Source organism: Malania oleifera, chromosome 10 (genome assembly GCF_029873635.1).
Source record: "Malania oleifera isolate guangnan ecotype guangnan chromosome 10, ASM2987363v1, whole genome shotgun sequence".
NCBI classification, from domain to species: domain Eukaryota; kingdom Viridiplantae; phylum Streptophyta; class Magnoliopsida; order Santalales; family Ximeniaceae; genus Malania; species Malania oleifera.
This window is the reverse complement of record NC_080426.1, coordinates 9169911-9193167: the sequence shown is the minus strand read 5'-3', so window position 1 is coordinate 9193167 and position 23257 is coordinate 9169911. Positions and strand designations below refer to the sequence as shown.

The 23257-nt window shown below is 34.8% G+C and overlaps 1 protein-coding gene across 1 annotated transcript; it reads right to left on the bottom strand.

The window, feature by feature from the left end:
* Positions 1-432: 432 nt before the first annotated feature.
* LOC131166498 (transcriptional activator DEMETER-like) lies at positions 433-15654 on the bottom strand. The gene is given in 23 exon segments (XM_058125097.1): positions 433-542; positions 8103-8149; positions 8235-8337; positions 8567-8636; positions 8785-8924; positions 9142-9186; positions 9274-9323; positions 9706-10146; positions 10951-10987; positions 10990-11075; positions 11116-11181; positions 11251-11342; positions 11430-11514; positions 11645-11724; positions 11833-12004; positions 12006-12214; positions 12262-12609; positions 12702-13263; positions 13348-13392; positions 13394-13436; positions 13934-14016; positions 14018-14211; positions 14213-15654. Coding segments are annotated over 23 exon segments (3201 nt in total). The 5' UTR covers positions 14306-15654.
* Between the last annotated feature and the right edge of the window lie 7603 nt (positions 15655-23257).

Here is a 23257-nt window from a genome sequence, read left to right as displayed (position 1 = left end):
CACCCTCCCTTAAAGAGGTTTTTATGTAATTATCATCCTGGCACTAGGAAACATCAAAGTGACCGAGGAGTCATACTGCCTTATTTGGCTTACAAAGACTCTACTAGCAGAAAATAACCCTACACTAGTATTTACATGATGGAAATCCATCCCAAGCACACGAGATAAGCGGTCACAGGCAAGCATAATGCCCTGAACAAGCTTAGCTCATGACAATGGAATGTCTTAAAATAAATAGAAATTCCTTTTTGTTGCCTGCACAACTTGCTGTGAATTCACCCCATGTCAGAGGGGGAGTAATTGAATGTACAACATGTTAATGAACGATCTGCTCTTGTATTTGGTCGGCACTTGTTTTTCCAAGATGGACAGATCTTGGTAAGTAGCTTTAACTGTCGATTTCTCCTTCTGGCCTACTTATCCCTTCTTTTTTCATTTTTCATTTTTTGTCTTGGCCAACTTACTTGCTGGAAAGTGCAATCTGGCCATTAAAGGTCAGGGTGCTCATGTTTTTTGGTCAAATCCTCGCACACAAACAAACCCTGCAAGGCAATTTTCCCAAACAATAGTTAGCAAAGGAAGTATGATTGAGCCCCTTCTTGAAATGATTGGTTGAGGTTCAAGCATGAATGAGTTGAATACATTTTAAGAAGCTTTCACCCTAAAGTATATACATATAGCAGCATTTCATGATTTGAGACATTGCTATTAAGTACCAGGCTATTATATTAAGTACTAATGACTTCTCTCTCTCTTTCTCTTTTTTTTAATAAATAAATGAAAGATTGATTAGCATAGGATTGGTGTTTTCTAGGGACAGTTTTGCCTATGATTCAGATTCATTTGCTTGTCTACATCTTGTTGAAGCACACAGGGGAAAAGTACTAGAGAAAGCTTTGAGTTTAAAATATTGAGAGCCCATTCAGCCCCAAACCTATGCTTATTACACTGTCCATGATTTTGTAACACCAACTACTCTGCCCTTTACATCAAAGAAAATCTTTTCCACAACAGTTTCAGCACTATATGAATATTTTCATAAAGCTTTGTATTTCTTGCTCTCCAGGTATGGTAGGCAGCAGCATCTGGGTGAGTTCACATTGATAAATAAACAGAACTGATCTGAATTAGCAAGTGGAGCTTAAAGTCCCAGCTTCCAATAATCTTGCTTTCAGAACACTAAGGTGAAAATCATCTTATATAGAGCAAAGGAGTAGGGACAACCAAAAAAGAGTTGCCTGATTATATTTGAAAAGGGTAGTCATTCATATTTTTATTTTATTTGACACATGGATCTTTATGACTGGTTATTTTTGTCTTTAGGATTTTTTCGGGGTGTTATATGTATTATGCATGCACCTGTCTACTTATCATGTGCTACGTGATAGATTGTGTCATGGCACCCGAGAAGAGCTCATCATTTCCTATTAGAATCAGTGGTTAGAATAGTTGATGTTTCATTACATGTTTAAGATTAGTCCTTTGTAATGGTGCTTTGAGGGTTTGTGGAGAATGTTCTTCACAACATTCATTATCCTCTCAACAGGTTGTTTACTGTTTTTTCTTTTTCTTAGGCTGCATCTTATCTTTCTTCATCTTCTTCTTCTTGTTCATTTCTTTTCTTTTGTTACCTTCTACTTTGATTTGGGACTGCCTTGGAGCTTATGAGATTTCTGCAACATGTGCACCAACTACCTTGTGGCGAAGAGCCAACATTTATTTCTTTTCTTTTGTCCTTCTACTTTGATTTGGGACTTCCTTGGAGATTATGAGCTTTCTGCAACATGTGCACCAACTACCATGTGGCAAAGAGCCAACATTCAGGTGCCATCCTTTCCCAGCAATATGGGTTCCTGGGAAACACCATCCCACTATCCCTCCAACATATGCATGCACATGTGTGTATTAAAGTGTGTATTTTGATTTGCTTTGCTGTTCCACACTTGCCTTTGCTAGTTAAGGAATGTTTGTGTCATTTGGGGTTTTGCATTGACATTAATTACATTTGGGGCTGTTGTTACAGTGTCGCTAGTGTAGTAGTTATTTAGGCTTTTAGGCATTGTTTTCTGCATGTTTTAAACTTAGGTTTTAGTATGTATTGTGTTCTCATTGCATCTGGAGAGTTTAGTTGCATCCTGTTTAAAACCCTAGAGGCATTTTAGTTGTTGCTGGAGCTATTCTTCGTAATTTAGCCAAATTGCCTTAGAAGTTTTGACTTAGCGAGGCTTATTTATATCAACAAGATTATTAATTAAATGAAGCATCAGTTGCACGACTTACTAAAGCTTAGTGCGGATGATAGTAGATCTTGAGGGGCAGAAGGACAGACTCATGCGGGCAAGTCTTTTGAAACTGTAACTGTTGGAGGACATAAATTGTGTGGTAAACGATGAAATTATTAGAACAGGAGTTAAATATTGAGACTGAACTAAGTTCAATGCATGAGAATTTAAGGGCTGTGTTTGGCTGGAGGGAAATTGCTGAGGGGGATGACGGGCTGACAGGGTTTAATCAAATCTTCAAGAGTAAACAAATACCCGTTAACTAGAATAGTTTGTTGCCTGAAAAATCTTAGGCCATGTTCTTGTGCCCCAGAACTAACTCAACCAAGTTAAGGCTAAAAAGCTTTATGGAGTGAAAGGAATATTATGAATTTATGATGGGAAGGGATTAAAGAGGGGCTTTGGGGCTTTCTTGGTTAGTTTTTGTGTAGGTTTATTTTTAATTTATTTTTAATTTATTTATTTTATTTTTTTGAGGATTTCTTTTCCTCATCTGCGCTGTAGTTTCTCTCTCTACCTCCCTCTCTCTCCTCCCTCTCTCTCTCTCTCTCTCTATATATATATATATATATAGCTTCTTTTATCCAAAAAAAAAGCCACTGAATCATAGGGTAGTTGAACTTCATGGATGCTCCAGAGTCCAGAAAGTTAAATGCATCACCCTGCTCAATCACATCTGGTGAAATCTAAGCAATAAAGCTGATGGTATTTTTGGTCTGAGGCAACTAATTTGAATTATATTATGAGCGGCCAATATAAGCATTGTTTCGTGAACTGTTTTAGGTGGAATTTTACCTTGGTCAAGTCTAGTTGATCTGGACTCAGATGATCCTGGTAGGGAGAATGGGTTTTTGGGTCAGCTGAGAGGCTTTAGAATAGAAATTGTTTATGCAAATGGTAATGTGGATTGTGATTCATAATGTGATGCTGACCCTATTAATAATAAAGGTTGGGAAAAGAACTTTTTGCCCTACTTGCATGGTTGGATGGAGGCAGTCTGTGTTGTTATTGATTCTAGAAGTATCAGAAACTTTGCTACATAGAAGACGATTAGTAAGCTCAGGTTGAAAAGCTAAATTTTTTTTTTTGGGACAGAAGAAATTGGTAAATGCATACAAATGACTTGGTTTAGAAAGGAGAAGACAATTTGTAAGCTTTGGTTGAAGAGTTAGATTTTTTTTTTTGATAGAAAAAATTGGTAAATGCATACTAATGACTTGGTTTTAGAAAGGAGGGAGGTTCTCATTTTTAGTAGTTATGTAGGTAAAGTCTGAGTTAAAAAGATTTATTAGGATTAGATCTATAGGGTTGCATAGTTTCACTTGAGGTGTGACAAGTTGTTGGGATGCCTTGGGCAAGGTTGAAAAATATGAAGGGATTATTTGAAACCACTTATGAAAAATTGCTAACAAAGTGCTGAATACAATTTGATGATAATAAGTGCTGATAGAAAAATGCTGGAAGTTATCGAGTACTGTTTGTTTGTGTTTAAAAAGAAATTGTGATTGAAGGTACTCATGGAATAAGTGGTATTTGGATACTCACTTTCATTGTACTTATATTCATATCTATATCATCATATTCTCAATATTTGGATACTCACTTTCATTATACTTATATTCATATCTATATAATCATCATCTCAATAATATTAATATATTTCAACAAATAATTGATATATTATAATCCATAACAAATTAATACATGTATTAATTTACCTTAATAATTATATTATTAAATAAGTTAATATTTTTAATAAATATTTTATAATTAAAGTTTTTAATTAAAATTTTTTAATTTTTAATTAATAGTTTAATTACTATTTATGTTAATTAACATTTAAAATATTTTCTATTAAATGAGATAGTATATGATTTTTATTTGCTAATTCACAGTAATACATTATTGATTTATATTTATAATATTATTTCTATTAATGAATTCTTTTTTTTAAAAAAATATTTATAATATTATTAGTTTTATAACATTTTTTTTATTAATCATCATTAATTTTTAATTAATAAATTAATATTCATTAGAAGTGCGGAGGGAAAGGGGATCACACCATCACCACCAGAAAAGCCATGGCCACTGCCATGCACCACCAAGCATTTCCATGACCTGCTGTGAGTGCAATGTGTGTGAGAGAGAGAGAGAGAGAGATTGATGAAACTTAGATTTACTGTTTCTGACATAATTTTACAATCTTCTACGATTTAAAAATGAAATTTGAGAGCGAATAGATGCAATGCCCATTCAATCTACCTGTGTGTGTATGTGTGTGCTTGTTAATGGGGTGTAGTGATGGTCATTTCTTACTTGAATTTGGTGATTTACAATGACATTTCTCTTCCTTTTTTGTTATGATGTGGTAGTGATGTTTATTTATTTATATATTGTTTACTCCAACTTCAATTTTGGATATGGTCTCATTTAGGATTGGGACCTTTGCCTTTGATTACCTAGGGATTTTGAAACAATTTTTTTTTCATTCAAGTTACGTGACATTTTCTTTTGATGGTAGAGGTTGATGATTGCCTTAGGTGCTTTCACAAGTCAGCAACTAGCATATATCCATTGAGATTTGGAGACCTTTATTTTTTAGTTTTGTTTCCATTTTTTTGGTTGCATTTTTTGTTTTTTTGGGGTTTTTGTCACGTGTGTGTGTTTTTGTATTGGTTTCTGTTATGTTAAAAAAAAAAGGGTTTTTTTTTCTTGCCAAAAACTGATTTAAAATCCAATACTCATAGTAAATGTTTTACTGCATCTAAGTTAAATAAGATATATTAAAACCATTTAAATATTAGTATGTTGGATTTTGGTGTAAAAACCATGTGCACGTACTTGCTCTTTTTTACTAAATTTTCTACTAGACACGTGTCTTCATTCTTTTAAAAATATGCTACATAAAAAAAAAAAAGGCATCCTTGGTCTAATGTCCATGTTCTGTTATAAAATATTTGAAACAGTTGCAATTGATGCGTGGCCTCTGTTGTTGTGATTGCTACTTAAGCCTGGTATGTCAGCAATTATATTTTTGTGTTTGAACTCTAAATGATGTTGCTGTGTGAGTATTCTTGATTGTTATGTTATTTCTGTTAGCCCACAGTTTTGTAGGAAATAAACTTAGTATTGGCTTTGGTTTCTATCTGACTTTATACTTTTTGATTGGCAAGCTAGAAATGAAACCATAGACTCATTGCTTCACTGGGGGTAGTATATTTGTAACTGTCCAATTTAAATTTGCCACCCTATGCCTTCCCATGTCCTTCCTAATAAGTAATGCAGCTAAACACATATACCTGGACAAAGATGGGGCATCAAAATTTATCTTAACCCCCATTGTCCTTACGGGAGCCTTCATTGGACAAATTATATTTGCTACCTATAACCCTAAGATCCAAACTAGGATATCTATGATTTGTTGACTATCAACACTATCATTTATGAGATATTTTACTTCAAGAATGCTATAATATTGTGCTTTATTTATTTTTAATTTATACAATTTTTTTGTAATATTTATGCATGCATACATACATATAAATAAACGTGTGCACACCCCCACAAATTAGTTTGGATTTAAGCAAAATAAAATGCAAGAACCAAACATATATCATGTAGTGATCCTAAAAATAATAATAATAATAATAAATAATTAATTAATTAATTTAATAATATTTATTTAATATAATATAATATAATATAATAATATATCAATATAATATAATAATATAATAATATTATATAATATATATATTTATATTTATAAGTTATGAAATGAAGGATCAGGAAGTTTCTTGATCCTTTAAGCAATTCAATTTCAACCCCCCCTTGGCCGTACTCTCTCTCTCTCTCTCACTCTCACAATTTCTCTTCCAATTCTTGTTTAAATTGAAGAACGGACATCATTCTCGGGTCCCAGCTCCACTTTTCAAAGATTTAACTAGAGAAATTTCGTCTTTTGCACGTCGTAGGCGCCACTCCAAAGTGAGTGTAAGGGGGCTAGATTATGTCATATTTTATTTTAAAATATGTCTGATTTAAATTGATTATTTTATTTTAATTATATTCGTATGTTTGGGCTAAATAAAACTGTGGGGATTTGATCAAATCGGGTTTTTGGGAATATATTTTGGATTTAAATTAAACTACGGGAATTTGATCAAATCGGGTTTTAGGGAATATATTTTGGAATTAAATTAAACTACGGGAATTTGATCAAATCACGTTTTTGGGAATATATTGGAATATATGCTTGGGTCAAATTAAATCACAGGGATTTGATCATATTTTTATTTTAATTATATCCGATTAAATTTGAGTATATGAAATCAGGTTTTTGGGAATATACTGGAATATATGCCTAGGTCAAATTAAACCGCACGGATTTGATCATATTTTTATTTTAATTATATCCGATTAAATTTGAGTATATGAATTTGGTGATACTAATTTTATTTAAATATTTATGTGAGTAAAACTGAAGTACGTAGATTTGATCCTGTCGTATTTTATTTAAATATATTTAAGTTAAACATGTGGAGGTGATCATACTCGTATTTTTATTAAATATACCCGAGTATATTATTATATATTTTCTTCAGTAATTTATTGAATTATAAATAACATGCAAATCGTGTGGCATGAGTTTAATTTATTTTATTGCCTAATTAAGCATGTTGGGATTTTTATGAAGTTATATTTATTATGTGTTTTATTGTGAATTTTACGGTGTTATAATTATTACATGTTTGGTTGGGAATTATGATGAGAGTTTATTACAAGTTATAAGTTGAGAAAATGAGGAGATCATTATATTGTTTTGTTCCATAAATTGTAATTTATATGTTTTAAGAACCCTGATGGGCCGGATACAATGAATGCTCGGTACCATAGTTACAGAGGAATATTAGTGTAGCCACACTGTTGTGGGAAGTGTTGGCGGTGGATAGTTGATTTGGCCTGAGTAGGATTGTACCCACCTGTTTCTGAATCAGGATGTGGTAGGCAGATCGATCTTACAAACATAATGTTTTGATTTAACTTTGGTCGGCCAACCAAGTTAAATCCAGTCTTCGGACTGTACAACCTAGTCATGGGGGTTAAACATGACGTTCATAGGCCTAAAGAAGTTATTTTATACATATTTGTGTATTTTTGTGATTATGGTCATTTAATAGGCCTAAATGTTGTTTTGGAGAAAAGTACGTGTACTTATTTAAATATATGACCGAAAGTTTATAAATGAAATTTCTAGTATAGTTTTAAAAAATAATTATTAAATTATTTTATACTAAAACTCATTTCAGACACACACTGATAATAATCTAGTCCTTACTTACTAAGAGGTGTCTCACTCCAATAATTAATTCATATTTCAGGACGTTCCAGAGACCAAGCCTAGCGAGCTTCTGGGCGGGGTTAGAAAATATAGCGTAGAGTAAGTGTTTGTGTAATATTAGTTAAGTATGTTTTTATGTTTCATGTGATGTAAATATTGTTACTTGGAGATACCCGTGTAAATATGGTGGTATAGTACTCTTGTAATATAATATTTGAGGTTTTAGATTATTTCCGCTAGTAGATTGAATTCATTTATGGAAAGTGGCACCGTGGACCCTACTGGGTTCGGGACGTCACATATCAATAGAAAAAGATTAAAAGTAGATTATTATGTTAGTGTTTTTTATCCTATATATTCATGAAGTACCTCTATATAATAGTAAGGTGCTATAGTTAGGGATGGGGAAATTTAACAAGAAGGGGTAGCACATGGTCAGGCAAGGAAAATTTGAACAAAAAGGAAGCACACTATACTTCTCCAGAAGCAGTACTGGATTCCCTCAGTTGTCAAGCCTAGAAAAGTATTGATTCATAAGTCATTTCTCTGTTTTACTTAAAATTTGAATGTAATTAGATATAGATTTTTTCATTGCCTTAACTTTGAATATTGTTGATACATAAGTTCCAAAGTATACCGCCTGTCTTGGTAAGTTCCATATCCATGCCCTTGGAACATCAATAGGGTTAAGGCTAGAATCATGATCTGCAACACCTGCAGGGTAATGACACATTTGTTTGACTTTGGTCTGAATACGAAATAAGTGGCTTTTGAGGGGCAATTGGATAGACAAATAGGCAAATTGCTATTCCTGTCTTCATTATTGAAGATATATCCATCATATAAGTTGCACAGTTTTTATCTATGCTGTTATAAACTTGGGGATTCCTTTTAGATGGTACTTTGGGAAACAAAAACTGAAAGCAGAAGAATAAGAATATTACCTCATTAACTTGGAAATATGTGCCATTGAGTGGAAAACTTCCTCTCGTAGCTGTTCTACATGGTATCTGTCCATTGACATAAATTTGGTAAACAACTTGTTTTAGTTATTTTATTTTTGATTCGAAATATTATTATTATGACAATAACATTGTAGTTTATATTGTTATTTTTGTACTCTAGCACCATCAGGTATTATGGTATAAATGCTCTTACCAGAAGAGTGCCTCTCACTGTTTGTGAATTTTCTTCTCTTGTGCTATTGCAAGAAAAGCATGTGTTCTCATTGCACAATTTGCTTGCTTCTTGCCATCCACACCTTCTCTCTGGCAGTTGAATTGAATTTGCGGTTTCACCTTGTAATAAATGTTGGTAAATTACTTGAAATTAATCAGCATTTGAATTAAAAATAGAATCTAAAATTTCTAGTTGGAATGTTAAGCGGCCCTGCACCCACCCATGTAATCACTGTGTATGTTAAATGGTGGTCTATGTTGATGTTACATATCACTAATATTTCATCATCCTATCTTTATTTTGATTTATCACATCTGTATTGTATTTTATGCTTACCTGGTGTCCATATAGTGAGAAGGTATGGGCTTGGATCATCTGGTTCTCGCATATCCATTCGTAATTTTTAAAAAGGGGCAGTTACATAGGCGAAAATTTGATGTGTATGTTACTGCAAATGGAAAATATCACCGGAATAACTGACCCCATTGAGCAGAGGGTGTGAATCTGGAAGTTCATACCTACATAAGATTAGAATTGGATTTAGGAATGAAAAGAATTTAGTATGTGGGGATATCTTAGTGTCCATTATATGTCTTGATTTATCATTGGTTTGTACCAAAATAATATCTAGATCTTATTTTCTGTTCTTACTGCTAGTGGTTGCTTTAATTTTTGAAGCAATTTTCAACTATGGCATGTGCAATGATAAAACTACCACTCACAAAATGATTTTTTTCCCCATTTGAACATCTTGCAGCTGTTGTCAATCTGCAGCAGCTGCTGCTTGGGGAGTTTTTTACTTGCAAGGAATAGTTTAAATCATAGTATAAATTGTTCTGCTGATCTGTAAAGGTACCTGAACGTTTTGTCATCAGATGCTAAATGGAAGATGCAACTTACACTTGGTGCCCTGTTCATAGCCGGCTCACATTTTTCAGTTTTGGTGTGGGGATAGAAGCAGCTGCTGAATTCAAAACAACCAAAGCCTTTGACATGTCACCTTCTTGAAGGCCCATCTTGTTTTCTTGAATGTAAGTTTGCAGGTTTGTTGTAAACTCTTCAATGTTGAGTTTGATTGTAGGAATTTCCTCAGGGTCTTCGTTGAATGCCTCTTCTATTTCACTTTCTGTTATTTCTCTGCGTTCTGGCTCAGGTGTTGCTGGTACTTCAATGATAGGTTCACAGTTTGCAGTTTCTGACCTTGTCACTCCAATTTGATCTTTCTCAGGTGAAGGTAGTGGCATGGGATTAACGACTATACTTGGTTTTCTGTTGGCTGCGATGGGAACTGGTACACTCACGATACTCTTCTCTTCTGGAGCGGGCAGAGCAAGTCTTGCACTGCAACAAACAGGGTTAGTCATCAATCACATTTATGTACACAGGCATTTGTGTAGACGAGCTGTGTTATAACAAGAATTGAATTCCTTTCTCACCAATTTCTGCATTATTCATGTTGGAAAGGTTTAATGATTATTGAGCTCATTTATTTTGTTTCTAACTCTTGTTTTTTGCACTCTTAAAACTTATCTTTTTTTACTTATTTTTCATTTAAGCAGATAATGGATTGGACAGCATATATTGCACATTTTTATTTTACTTTAAGATATAAAGTAGTTGTCATACCTTCATAACTTTGTGAGGAGTGAAGGACATAGTTATTTATGTTCTCAGTGGCAGTTTTAATTTGTAGAGGAGTTAATTGAAAACTTGGTTTTGTGTGCAGAAAACTCTTCTGCTAGTTTTGTTGGGCTGACAGAATGTTGAAAAAAACTATTTTACCCTTGCTTCAAATTCACTTGCCCAAATTTTTTTCTGATTTCACATATCTTGTTTTTCTCTGCAGCTGTTCATTTCTCATCTACTTTTTCTAATCAAGAGATGAAATTTGAATTTGATGATTGACAGTCCCCTCTTCTTTGCATTTGTTCATTTTGATAGTGATATTATGCCCCATCTTACATCTTTTTCTCAGCCCAGGTTCTAAATTATAAACTAATCTTGAGAATTTTACAACTGCTCGGATTGCAGATTCTTGGGGGCTTCTACCATAAGCATCACACAATTATAGGTGATGTCTTGTTTCTTGTTTTATTTACCTGAAAGATGTTAGTATTGTAAATAGTAGTGCAATGGGAAGCAAACCTTGTGAAAGCACTTGCAAAGTGTCTACACTCCCCCTCATTGGACATGCATTGCAATTTGGTCTGTTCTTTGTGCAGAAAACCTGCATATGTATCAATAAATAATTCTTTGTAGTTAATTTTGCTCTAATAACATAAGTGATTTGAAAGAGGTTCTAATGGTTACAATGTTCGCTGATCCAGTTTGCAAATCGGCCACAGATATTTCTGAATTGACTCCAGCACAGGATACCTACAGAGAAAGGCATTTAGCTTGTTTACGTGAAGAAAATAAATAGATGAGTTTGTTTATGATACTTGCAATTCTAGGAGATGCAACTGGAGTGACTCAGGCAGTGGTTGAAGGGTAACCCATCCTAGTCTCACAGCTATTCGTCCAACATTTGTATCAACCTTTATGAAGATATAATCATAATATGGTTAAGATTCATTTCAACTTTTAAGCTTGTAAATGCTTTGTAGTTTCCGTAGAAGGCTTACTGGGAAAGCGAGATGATGTAATGTTAAAAGCCACACACACTCGACACTCTTTAACCCTAATCCTCTTATACTTCACAGATAATCTCTGCAGCATAGAACGTCTTTATGAGCCAAAGCTACAAATTCTGTGTATTTAAGATCATTTGCTTTATATGTTGCAAATAGCCTTCTATTCATAAGACATGTATAAGATTGAAACATTTGGATGGGCTTACTTCGCTTGGTCAGGTGGGGCATCCCTTAGTCACTCTAGGTCGATGCTTCCATGTTCTTTAACCAGCCGGTTAAGGAAGGCCTGCAACATTGTGCAACCATGGTTAGTTTTTTTTTCTTTTTTTATTGGATATCTAGAAGTTGTTCATTACACGTCTGAGGATTTGTAAGATTGAATTTCATAATATACCTTAATCCGATCTGCAAGCATGTTGTTCATGCCTCGTTCTTTGATAGCATCGGAAATGTCACGAACACTAGCATTTCGCAATGCTTCATAGTCCAGTGAATCCATTGTAGCTTGGGTTCTTTCTATTTTTGTACTAGTGGACTGCACATGCTTTCTTAAACTTTCCCAATCATGCGATTTCTTTTTTGCCCTCAACCTTCCCTCTCTTTCCTTTCAAACTATTGGTATTTGCTGCACTATATGCCTTGTCAGAAGAATGAACCTGCTGCTTTAGAGTTGGTTCAGCCACATATTTCTCTAACTGTGTTTGTTTTTCCCGTAGGGAGACTCTCTTATCTACATCAGAAGCTTCTTGTGGCAGCTTGGGGACATTGGAGACTTGCTGCATGGTATGTTCTGCCTTCTAGCATTTGCTTCAGCGAGATTTACGGGCCCTGTAACTGAGGAGCTTTCCAAGGCTTTCATCCTCTCATGTTGATCATTGTTGCATGGACATTGATTATTCTTAACATGAGATCCATGTTGATCGATTTGTTGCTTGCTTGATAATGCGTATGGTCCCACTAATGGCGTTCCTTGAGGTCTAAATAGTCCATCATGTTGGACCATCATTTTGCCCATGTTTTCTGCCATTTGTCCATGTTTTTTGGTCGTAGAGTTATCATCTTTTGCCTTGCTTGTTCTGGAAGTATTTGAAGCCCAAGAAGAAATGCTTTCTTCTCCCCATAGTTCCAAACAGTCTACTTCTTGTATTCCAGCGTCTGGAGTCCTGTGCAACTGATAATTACTGGAAAGATGAATTGGTGCTTGCATAGGTGGATCGGTAGTAGTGGTTGTGTAAGTGCTGATGAGTTTTTTGGGTTATCTACTCCCTCCAGTGCTATTTTTTGACTGCCATGCTCTACATCTTCTAATTGCGTATGCACATGCATGGAGCTGTCATAAAAAAATGCATTTTCATGGCAGTGAAATTCCTTGAACATGGCAGTCTTGCTAATCTGCTGAAGATTTATTGAAGTAGAACCTTGGATTCCGCTGGGTTTGCAGGCAGTAGTTGAATCTTCTGCTTCTGAGTTCGAACCTGAGGAAGATCTGATTCTCCCAGCAGCTCTAATCAAAGAGGAGTCAAAAGAATCTTGTGATGAAAGGACTTCTTCCTCTACTCTTTGATTTTTTGCTTTGACTAAGTTTGCTCTTCTTCCTGAGGTCACACAGTCTCCATTAAACGTCAATGATTCATGGGGTGTTGTAGAGCTTTGGTTGTATATTGTTTTACCTGATGCCTTTGCATTCCATTTGATGGTGTCATTCGTGCCTGGTACGCTGTCCTCTGGTTCTTCAACCAGTATTCTTGTCTCACCCTTATAGCATGTTCTGTTGTTGCTAGTTGACTCAGGTGGAAATCGTGCTGTGAGGGACATGAATGCAGAGCTGCACAGAGCAGGAAAGAAGTTTGAGCAATTTTTGTTTGGATGAAAGCGAAATATTATAATTATGCTGAAGCTTTGGTATTACCTTGAAAGATGGTATGATACATTCTGAGTAAGGAAAACTCCTATCAGAGTCAACAACTGATCCTTTCCACTGCGAAAAACGCCTGTCTCCTGCAAAAGGTATTATTTTGTTTTTACGTATATTATTTGTGAGTTACAATTTATGCATTCCGCTTTCAAAAAACCAGTTATAATTGCAGTGGACTGCATATGTTAGACAGATTTTTTGTGTGCATCCTCATTTGGTGTGTAGTAAGTAATAATTTTTAATTAATGTTTATGGTGTTCATGAAAATTGGTTGTTAGTTCCAGAATTCCTACTTTCAGCATGGTTATCCAGTCAACAATGCAGACATTTATGTTGGTCAAATCAACTAGTCCAAAAGATTCAGATTTGTGAAGTTTATTTGACTTTTTATATTCATATGTTACGCAGGACTATTTCATAATGCCATTCATAACATTTATGACTCCTGGTGCATGGACATTATGCCAACTTGAAGCCAAAGAACATGATTGTGGAAAGTGGATTTGCATCGTAAAATGTTGGCTCCAAATATGAAATTGAGAAGTTTGAAGGTGAAAACAGATGAGTTTTGTTCTTATACCTTGAACAAGGTGCATGCGTGCAATGAATGACTCAGCTTGTCCACGGAAGACTTTCCTTTCTTCTTCCCAATATTTTTCCTTCTGTTCCTTCAGGGTCCTCACTTCCCTCCTTTTCCATCAAGAGTTTCCATAGCCTAGTTGTCTCTGCTTCAAGGTCCACCTTTGGCCTTGGCCTACGTTTCTTGATATGATCGAGCCCTCCATATGGAACAATTTGATCATCTCGTTTGTAAGGGACAAGTGCATTTTGCTCTTCCCCTACCATATCATTGTTCCTGCTGTTCTAAGTCTAGTGCTTTCAATCGACATATAATCTCGTCAATTGGAACATGGTATATTTGTATTTCAGGTGAACCTGTATCAAATGCCATAAAATTCCATTGCCACAATGAGTATATATTTTGGTAAATCAAGTGAAGGCTATGGAAGTACCTGTTGTCTTGATGGATTGGACAATGTTGCTACCGTTGTTTGCTTCTTTGCTGACCTATTAAAATGGCAAATGTCAATGCCTCGGCTATAACTGGATGCTGGGGCATTTTTCCTGAAAATTCCTTTTGGAATATTAATTTTAATAAAATTCTAAGGGATTCAGAGACAAATTCAATGCTTAATTTATCAAAGCTCATATATTTTTTTTATAGTTTTGTGCCCCAAAAGAGGACTCTAGTTGTTGGACCATCTACAACAAAAATACTTTAATTGTTAGAAACCTTTATTCTCATCTTATTGAGCTCAAGTATGGTAATATAAAGAAGTCTTACTATAAATTGTGTTGGAGCTACACAATTTATAGTGAGACTTCTTTATATTACCTGTTCCAACACAATTTATAGTGAAACTTCTTTATATTACCGTACTTAAGCTCAATAAGATGAGAATAAAGGTTTCTAACAATTAAAGTATTTTTGTTGTAGATGGTCCAACAACTAGAGTCCTCTTTTGGGGCACAAAACTATAAAGAATATATGAGCTTTGATAAATTAAGCATTGAATTTGTCTCTGAATCCCTTAGAATTTTATTAAAATTAAAATTCCAAAAGAAATTTTCAAGAAAAATGCCCCAGCATCCAGTTATAGCCGAGGCATTGACATTTGCCATTTTAATAGGTCAGCAAAGAAGCAAACAACGGTACCAACATTTTCCAATTAAGTATGGTAATATAAAGAAGTCTTACTATAAATTGTGTTGGAACTCTTTAGTCCCTCCAAAAGTATCCTTCCGTCAGTGGCTCACTTCCAGAAATAAATATTGGCTCTCAACAAGTTGCAGAAAATAGGTTGGATTTTGGCTTCAATTTGTTTGTTTTGCAAAAATAATTCAGAATTGGCAGATTATCTTTATGTCCACTGGGAATTCAGTAGAACCATTTGGGCTTATGTTTTCCAATCTTTAAATCTTCAATGGACGGTTTCAAATTTGTGATTAGATTTTCTTCAAAATTGGTATTCCTCCAAGTTTACGGATAAGAATACAAAAAGAACGAGATTGCGTAAGTTTTTGGGACATCCATACTCTGGTCATTTTGCAATATGGAACAATTTATATAAGCGGAGCCATGTACACGCAGATTTTTATTCTCTTAGTCAGGTTGATTTTCTGCAACTACATAATATAATTCCTCTATAATTTTGAGGTTTTAACTCCTTTTGTTTTTGCTTTGTTGGAACTGAAGCTTATTCCCTGATGTATAGTATTATCTAATAATATATTTTATCTCTTTACCTTTTTGAAAAATAAATTTAGTTAGAGAAAAAAAATTAAAATGTTATAACCAATAGGCGTCCAGAGCAAAGCATGAAATGACAAATTAGGAGCATAGTTCATTTAAGTATTAAGCATATAAAACATAAGAATTCATTTATACTAATATTTCCTTCCTTCCAATTCACCTCAATGTAACATTTTATCATTTGTACAACTGCCAGGACACAAAATCGTACATATGCATAAAAAAAGGGAGACATAAAAACCATAGATACAGACTTGTGGGAATTATTCGAAGTAATAGAAACTAAAAGCATATTGGAGCTGGTTTTAATTGTGCAAAGCATTTTTCCATTATACATGTTTAATTTATTTTTTATTTGTAAATTTTAAAATAATTACAAAAAAAAAAAAGACAATCTATTTTTTCAAAAATTATTGAAGGTAGTATTCAGATCAACATAATCTATAGAAATAAAAGTATAAAGATCTAAATTTCATGTTCTCATACATAGCATAAGAGTTAGAAATCTAGACAATAATGAAAACATATATTTTCAACTTTTCTATATAATTTTTGAAAATTAAAAAATAATGTGGTATTTTAGTCATTATATAAAAAATTAGGAATTAAAAATGGAAGTAATTCTATAAGCAAATAAAGCCAAAATTTTTTAATTTCATCCAAATGTTGTTAAAAAAAAAAAAAACTAATTCTTTTTTTTGTAGAAAAATGAAATCATTTCCACAATTAAATGGTCATATATTTTATTTCAATGCATACTCAATTTTGAGCAAGGTCATGATTGCAAAATAGTTAATTAGGAAAATAAATACTTTTGACAAAGAACCAAATTATAGATTTTGGGGTTAATTTTTTAATTATTATAAAAAAATAAATACTAATAAGGGTTCATTTGAATTAAAGATTTTGTTAGGAAAAAAAAAAAGAAATAAGGCGGAAACAAATTTTTCTTTGTGTTTTCTCTTAATATTAGATATTAGTAAAAAAATAAAAAATAATTCTGATATTATTTTAAATATTTAAAATATCAAATACTAATCCTATATAAACTAAAAATTTTAACCATTAAGAGACTACAATCTAAGAAGTATGCACATATGATATTTAACAGTGGACAACAATATTTAATGCAGGAAAACCACTTTTTTTTTTTTAGCAAGCACTATAAGGGGCCAATTTTTTTATTTTTAAATTTCTCTCAAGGCTCTAAATTTTTATTAAATTAAAAGGACTCGACTAATTAGATCGTTATGAAAGGGTGAGGAAGAACTAAATTAATAAAAGATCAATATCTATTTACAAGTTCTTCTCTTCTCTGAACCTTCACGAAGTTGTAGAAAATAATCTTCCAATCCCATTTTTATGTTGGTGCCTATGTGGTGCCTTTATGCCTCTCCGTCAAGCTCTTTTAGGCAAGGTAGGACTTCAACCCACATAATAATATTTACTAGAAAGGAAAATATTTGAGAGAGATGTCTTTGAACAAACAACTAAAACTTTTATTAATTTTTCCTCTTCGAACAATAGGGTCGGAGTTTCCTTATATAGGCTACTGCCTACTCTTAAGGGATAAGCACAATCTCGCTTTCTCCTTGATACGACTTAAAGTAAAAGAAAAGATTCCTTCTTTAAAAAAGAAAAGAAAAAGTAAAGGGACAACGCATCATGTCTGCTGACTTACTTTACAAAAAGACAAAATAAATGGATTCTCTTTTCACAAAGCTGATATGACTTGTCAAATCATTCTTCTGACAAAGTTTGGGATATGACATAGTGCTGGGTGAGTGTTTGGAAAGCAATCATCTAATACGATCTCATCTTCCTTTCAGAGATCCTTGAGTGCCTTGATGATATCTTCATCTTTTCTGACAAGCTCTGCTAACACCAAATAGAGATAACTCTTCATTGCTTGTGTTGATGGAAGATGATACTCACAATTTTTTATCTAGCTGACTACTTTGTTTTTTTCAATAACAAAGTCTAACAAACTAGCCTCTTCAGAAGGTTGGAGATACTTTCCTTCAACTGCAATAAGGGTTTCATAGTCTGCAAACATAACACAGTCCAGTGTCGATCTTGCTTCAAGAAGATAAATTCCCGATAAATTTTGAACTAATTCGTAAAACTTTGTGTACTTTTGGAAATCGTCCCAATCTGGTTCTTCTTCATTGAAGTCTGAAACCGATCCATTTTTCCAGTTTTTTGGAAATAAGTTCCAAAACAGAATTTTCCCTGTCTTTAACTCTATTGGTTCTATGTACCCTATCCACCATAACCTTCCTAGATTAGTGAAGTTAAGCACATGTTTTACTAATACTGGAAGAAAATTAAAGCTTTGTCTTGTTTTATTGAACCCAAAGAATTAGACTTCTCTGGTCTTAAGAGCTTTCTGTACTGCAAATAGATTCTCAGGGTTTAGGCTTCTAGGAATGTGTAATTTTGGAATAGACAGTCCACTTTTCATCCAATACTGCTTTAATTCCGGGTACTCCGAAATCCCAATTCTTACTTTTGTAGTAAACTTATATTTTTTGAGCGATATATCCATTTCTACCTTTACCTTAATCTGTTGATGAATAAGAGCAGCAATATTTTCCCTGTTGATTATTGTGTAGTTTTCTGAAACAGTTGCATCAAATTCTTTAATTATTTCAACTACCTCTTTAAATCTGATAGAGAATTCATCGTTTGCTAGACTTATTGGTTCCACTAGCAATCCTTCTAACGATCTTCTTTTATCTTTTGAAATTTCTAGAGTCATTCCCAGAAAATCTTCAATACTCAGATCTACTTCTTTAACCTTACTGGTTTCTAAGTAGTCTTCATCCTCACTGATCAAATTATATTCTTGTTTTTCTTTGATTGCCAATATATCTTCCCTTTTAGTCTTTTTGACTTTAGGGTTCTTGAAACAATGCGTACTGTAATGCCCATACTGGCTACAGATAAAACATTGGATATAACTTTTATCTTTTTTCACTTTCTTGCTGCTTTCTGCAACTTTGTGAATAGATTTACTGCTTCCTGTAGTTCTACTTTCTGCATTACGAACTGGGATTGACTTTTCTTTTTTCTGAGAAATACTGCCTCTTCCCTTTCTTATTTCTTCCCTCTTGGGAGATAAAGGAAGATACTTTTTTTCGTTAACAAATTTTACAACCGGACAATTTGCTGGTTTGTGAATTTGTTAAGTAAGAATGCATCTAATTTGGCAGCTACTGCTGACCATTGAATCTGCAAGCATTGAGATATCTTGTTAGACAGTTTGCAATAATATTTTCCTTACCCTTTATATATTATACTGAAAAAGAGTAATATTGCAATTTGTTCCTCCATCTAACTAATCTAGCCTGCGTAAATCGTTTCAGTTTAATTCCCATGAAATTCTTAACATAAGAACTATTCGTCCTGACGATAAATGTTTTCCTATAAATAATTCATTGCAACGGATGCTTTTTACTACAATAAGAAATTCTTTCTCGTGTGTTGGATAATTTAGTACTCCAATATCTACTGAGATATTCTGTTTTATCAATCTTTCTTATTTTTAAAACACATCCCTATGCTATATTGGATGTATTTGTCTTTAGGATAATCTCTGATTCATACTCATCTAAGAAATCTAACTTAGGTAGATTCTGAATCTCCTTCTTGAGGGTTATAATTACTTTAGTATCCTCTTTCTCCCATTTTCATAACTTCTTACTAGAAACCTTTTCTTGTATGAGATACGATTTTCTTGCAAGATTCTGGATAAATTGTTACGCCGCAAACCCGCAGATGGGTCCTAGGTGTGAAAATAGTAACCTAACCTGTCTCTGTATCAATTAAAACATACATGATACAATATAATAAAAGGGTCCGACCCCATGGGATATACGGATGCCCTATACGCATACACATATACATCTATACTTATCCAATACGCAACAGAAAATGTTTCATCTATCCATATAACATACCATACCAGAGTCTATACAACACTGGGATATACAAAGTAATACAACACTAAGATATACAATCCCATAATTACAATACATACTCCGGGTGTCTACAAAAACCATCACGACATCCCGGTTACAAAACTTGTACCTACTCGGGCACTAAATGTACCTAAATGACACCCCCGCTTCCGGATGCTAGGATGCTAGTTCCGGCTACCCGAAGGACCTGAAAACATTTGTATATACATTTGGAATGAGACACCTCTTAGTAAGGAAGAAAGCAGGTTATATCCGTGTGTGGCATACTAGTGTTATTTTACGTAAAACATAACACCATACAATACGATGCAGTTCGAAAACATTTTCATATAGTTCCATACAGTTCCAATATTTTCACAAATCCATTCCAGTACATACGATACCCAAACATATGGTCAATGTCGTCACACTAATATGCAACTACTCTATGAAACTTGAAGCTTCACAACGATTACGTTGCCAATACGATGTAACTCATACTAATACGCAACTACTCTATGAAACCCGAAGCTTCATAGTGATTACATTGCCAATGCAGTGTAACTCACACCCCTCGGTGACCAGCCTATACATACTGCTAATATTTCACACCCTCGGATATAAGTCGGACACTCTTACCCACGATTTTTACATCGGTACATGGTGCAACATACGGTAATTAGCCGCCACATAGCTGTTTCAGCGTACGGTAATTAGCCGCCACTAGCCGATTTCACAAAACCTGGAATCATTTTGGAACTCACGTTCCTATACTCATTAGCGTACGATAATTAGTCACCACAACTGTTTTACAAAATACCTAGAACAATTACATACAACCATGCATTCTACACTTATTTGGTTTACGGCAAATCATATCGTTTTCCAATTCAGGCATACAAATTTATACAAATATGGATAACAATCATCTCAATAATACAGTTTAAACAAAACAAACAATTTTCCAAACAAAGCAGAGATGATACCTAAAATCCCCAAATTTTCGCGAAAATTGTAACCTGAAAAATCCCGTATTTTACCCGATAGATTTCCCCAAATAAGTTACCAAAACATACATACGATTGTAACCTACAAGCTTACTGATCCCGATTTAAAAAAGTAACTGATATAAACTGAATCACCTTACCTTAACCCGAATTCCAACTACGAACTCTACGGTCCCCAACACTACGAATCGAGACTCCAAAACCTATAAACCACAGTACAATATAGGCTTACAACTCATACTACTACACATATTTCGAATCAGAAATGGAAACTGAGTCTTACCTCGATTTTGACCCGAAATCTAAAACTGCTCGAAACGAGATTCCGATCCGTTAGAAACGTAGATAATCCTTCCCTGATCCTCACAATAACGTCAAATTTATGAATCAGGAGACAAATGGCGAAGAAATCAAGAGAGAGAGAGAGAGAGAGCTTCGAGTTCTATAGAGAGAAAGAGAGGATATTTAGCTAACTTAGCTTGGAAGCAACTCATTTGGATATTTATAGCCCTTTAACTCGGGTGGATTCGTCGACGAATTGGCGTCCTCATCGACGAGTCCGCCATTACCTTCGTTGAAGAGACGGTGGCATCGTCTAGACATTGAATTTCGTCACCGAGAGCAAAAGGGACTTCGTCGACGAACTCTGGCTTTGTCGACGAAGCTTGCCCAAATTACCACTTTACCTTTTTTTCAAATATTAAATCCATATATCATGGTTCGGGTTCTTACATAAACCTTCTTGCATAATTTGGAACTCCCAAAAGGCTCTAGCACTGCTTTTTATCTGTGAGTTCATCTGGAAATTGCAATAGCTTTTCTGCTATATGCGGTTGGAGCTCCTCTCCACTTCCTTGGATTTTTAATCCCAAGAAATCAATCTGAGATTTCGATTTCGCCCATATGGTCTTTCTTTTTGAAAGAACCATTCCTTCTCTTATAAACACCTCAGCTACTTGCTTAAGGTGTTTATAATGCTCCTCCAAATTTCTACTAAAAACAAGAACATCGTCGATATAGATTGCCACAAACTGTGACATCCCTTCGAATGCTCTATTCATTCTTCTTTGGAAAATTATTGGAGCTTTCTTTAAACCGAATGACATAACTATCCATTCATACAACCCTATTGGGGTTGTAAAGGCCGTTAAACCAATGACTTCTTGTCACGCCCCGAACCCCGAAATGGGACCCAAGGGTGAAAATGTAACTAACTTGTCCCTGTATGTGATAAAACATCCAAAGATAAAGTACAATGGATGACGGTCCGACCTCATGGGGTTCCCAGGCACCCTAAACACATCCAACCACAATCATATACGCAGCGGAAAACGGTCATTCTATAACATCATATACAGTACCATACCAGAGTCTATACATGAGCCAAACACAGCTCTATCAAAACGTACAACCGAGTGCCCAAATACAACTCAAAATGGCAACCCAACAAAAATACAGTCCTTGCACTTACCCAAGCGCTAAACGCAGTACACTAGCCACTATGCTCCCTACACTAGGACGCTAGTTCCGATTACTCGAAAGACCTGTAAAAAATGTACGTACAGTAGGGGTGAGACACCTCTCAGTAAGGAAGAGCATAGGTTATATCAGTGTGTGGCATTTGAGTGTTATCATGATACAACATACACGCAGTTAAATGCATTCCAGTACTTATTTTCCACAGTGCATACACGCAAACATACACATACACATGATCATCAATCCCGATGTTGTCACACCCTTCGGCCCGAAGCCGGCCTGGGACATACGGCGTTGGCCCGTAGCCAACCCGTGAATACGGCTTCATCGGCACATGGCTAGTCCTCGACTCCCATGGCATCGTACTGGCGCTAAACTGGTGGTGGATCCACACCCTTTGGTCTGATCTACCGGAATAGGCTCACCCCCTCGGATATAGAGCCGAACACTCTTGCCCACATGGTAGGCGATAAAACACGCCCTCAGATATAGAGCGGGACACTCTTAGTACCTGGAACAATTTCGAAACCGCGATCCTACTAACATTTCAACATATCACACACACATGCATGCTCATATAACCAAACAAACCACACCCATTTGGTAATCTAAATCATGGTTTTTCAAACAAATACAATTCACACAAGTCAAGGCAAGACCATCCCAATATCACATTATAAATCACACATATACTCGATTTTCAACAAAATCAGGGATGTAGCCCGTCGCCCCCTTTTTCCCAAAACTGTAATAATGAAAAATCCATAGTTTTCCCCGTTAGATCCCCCCGAATGAGTAGCCAAAACACACACGGATTCGTGAACCACAGTTCCACTTAGTCCGATTTCAAAAATAACCAATATAAACATAGTTTCCCTTACCTTTTCCCCGAATAACAAATCCCGAACTCCAAGGCTCCTAAACAGCGAATTGAGATCCAAAACTTACAAATCACAGTACAGAATATACTCACAAAACAGTTTCCTACAAAACTACCAGATCAGAAATGAAAATCAAGCCTTACCTCAATTTTTCACCAAAACTCGAAAATCTCTGAAACGAGATTCCGATCCGTAAGAACTATAGAGAATCCTTCCACGATCCTCGCGGTAACTTCAGATTTCCGATTCCAGCAACGATTG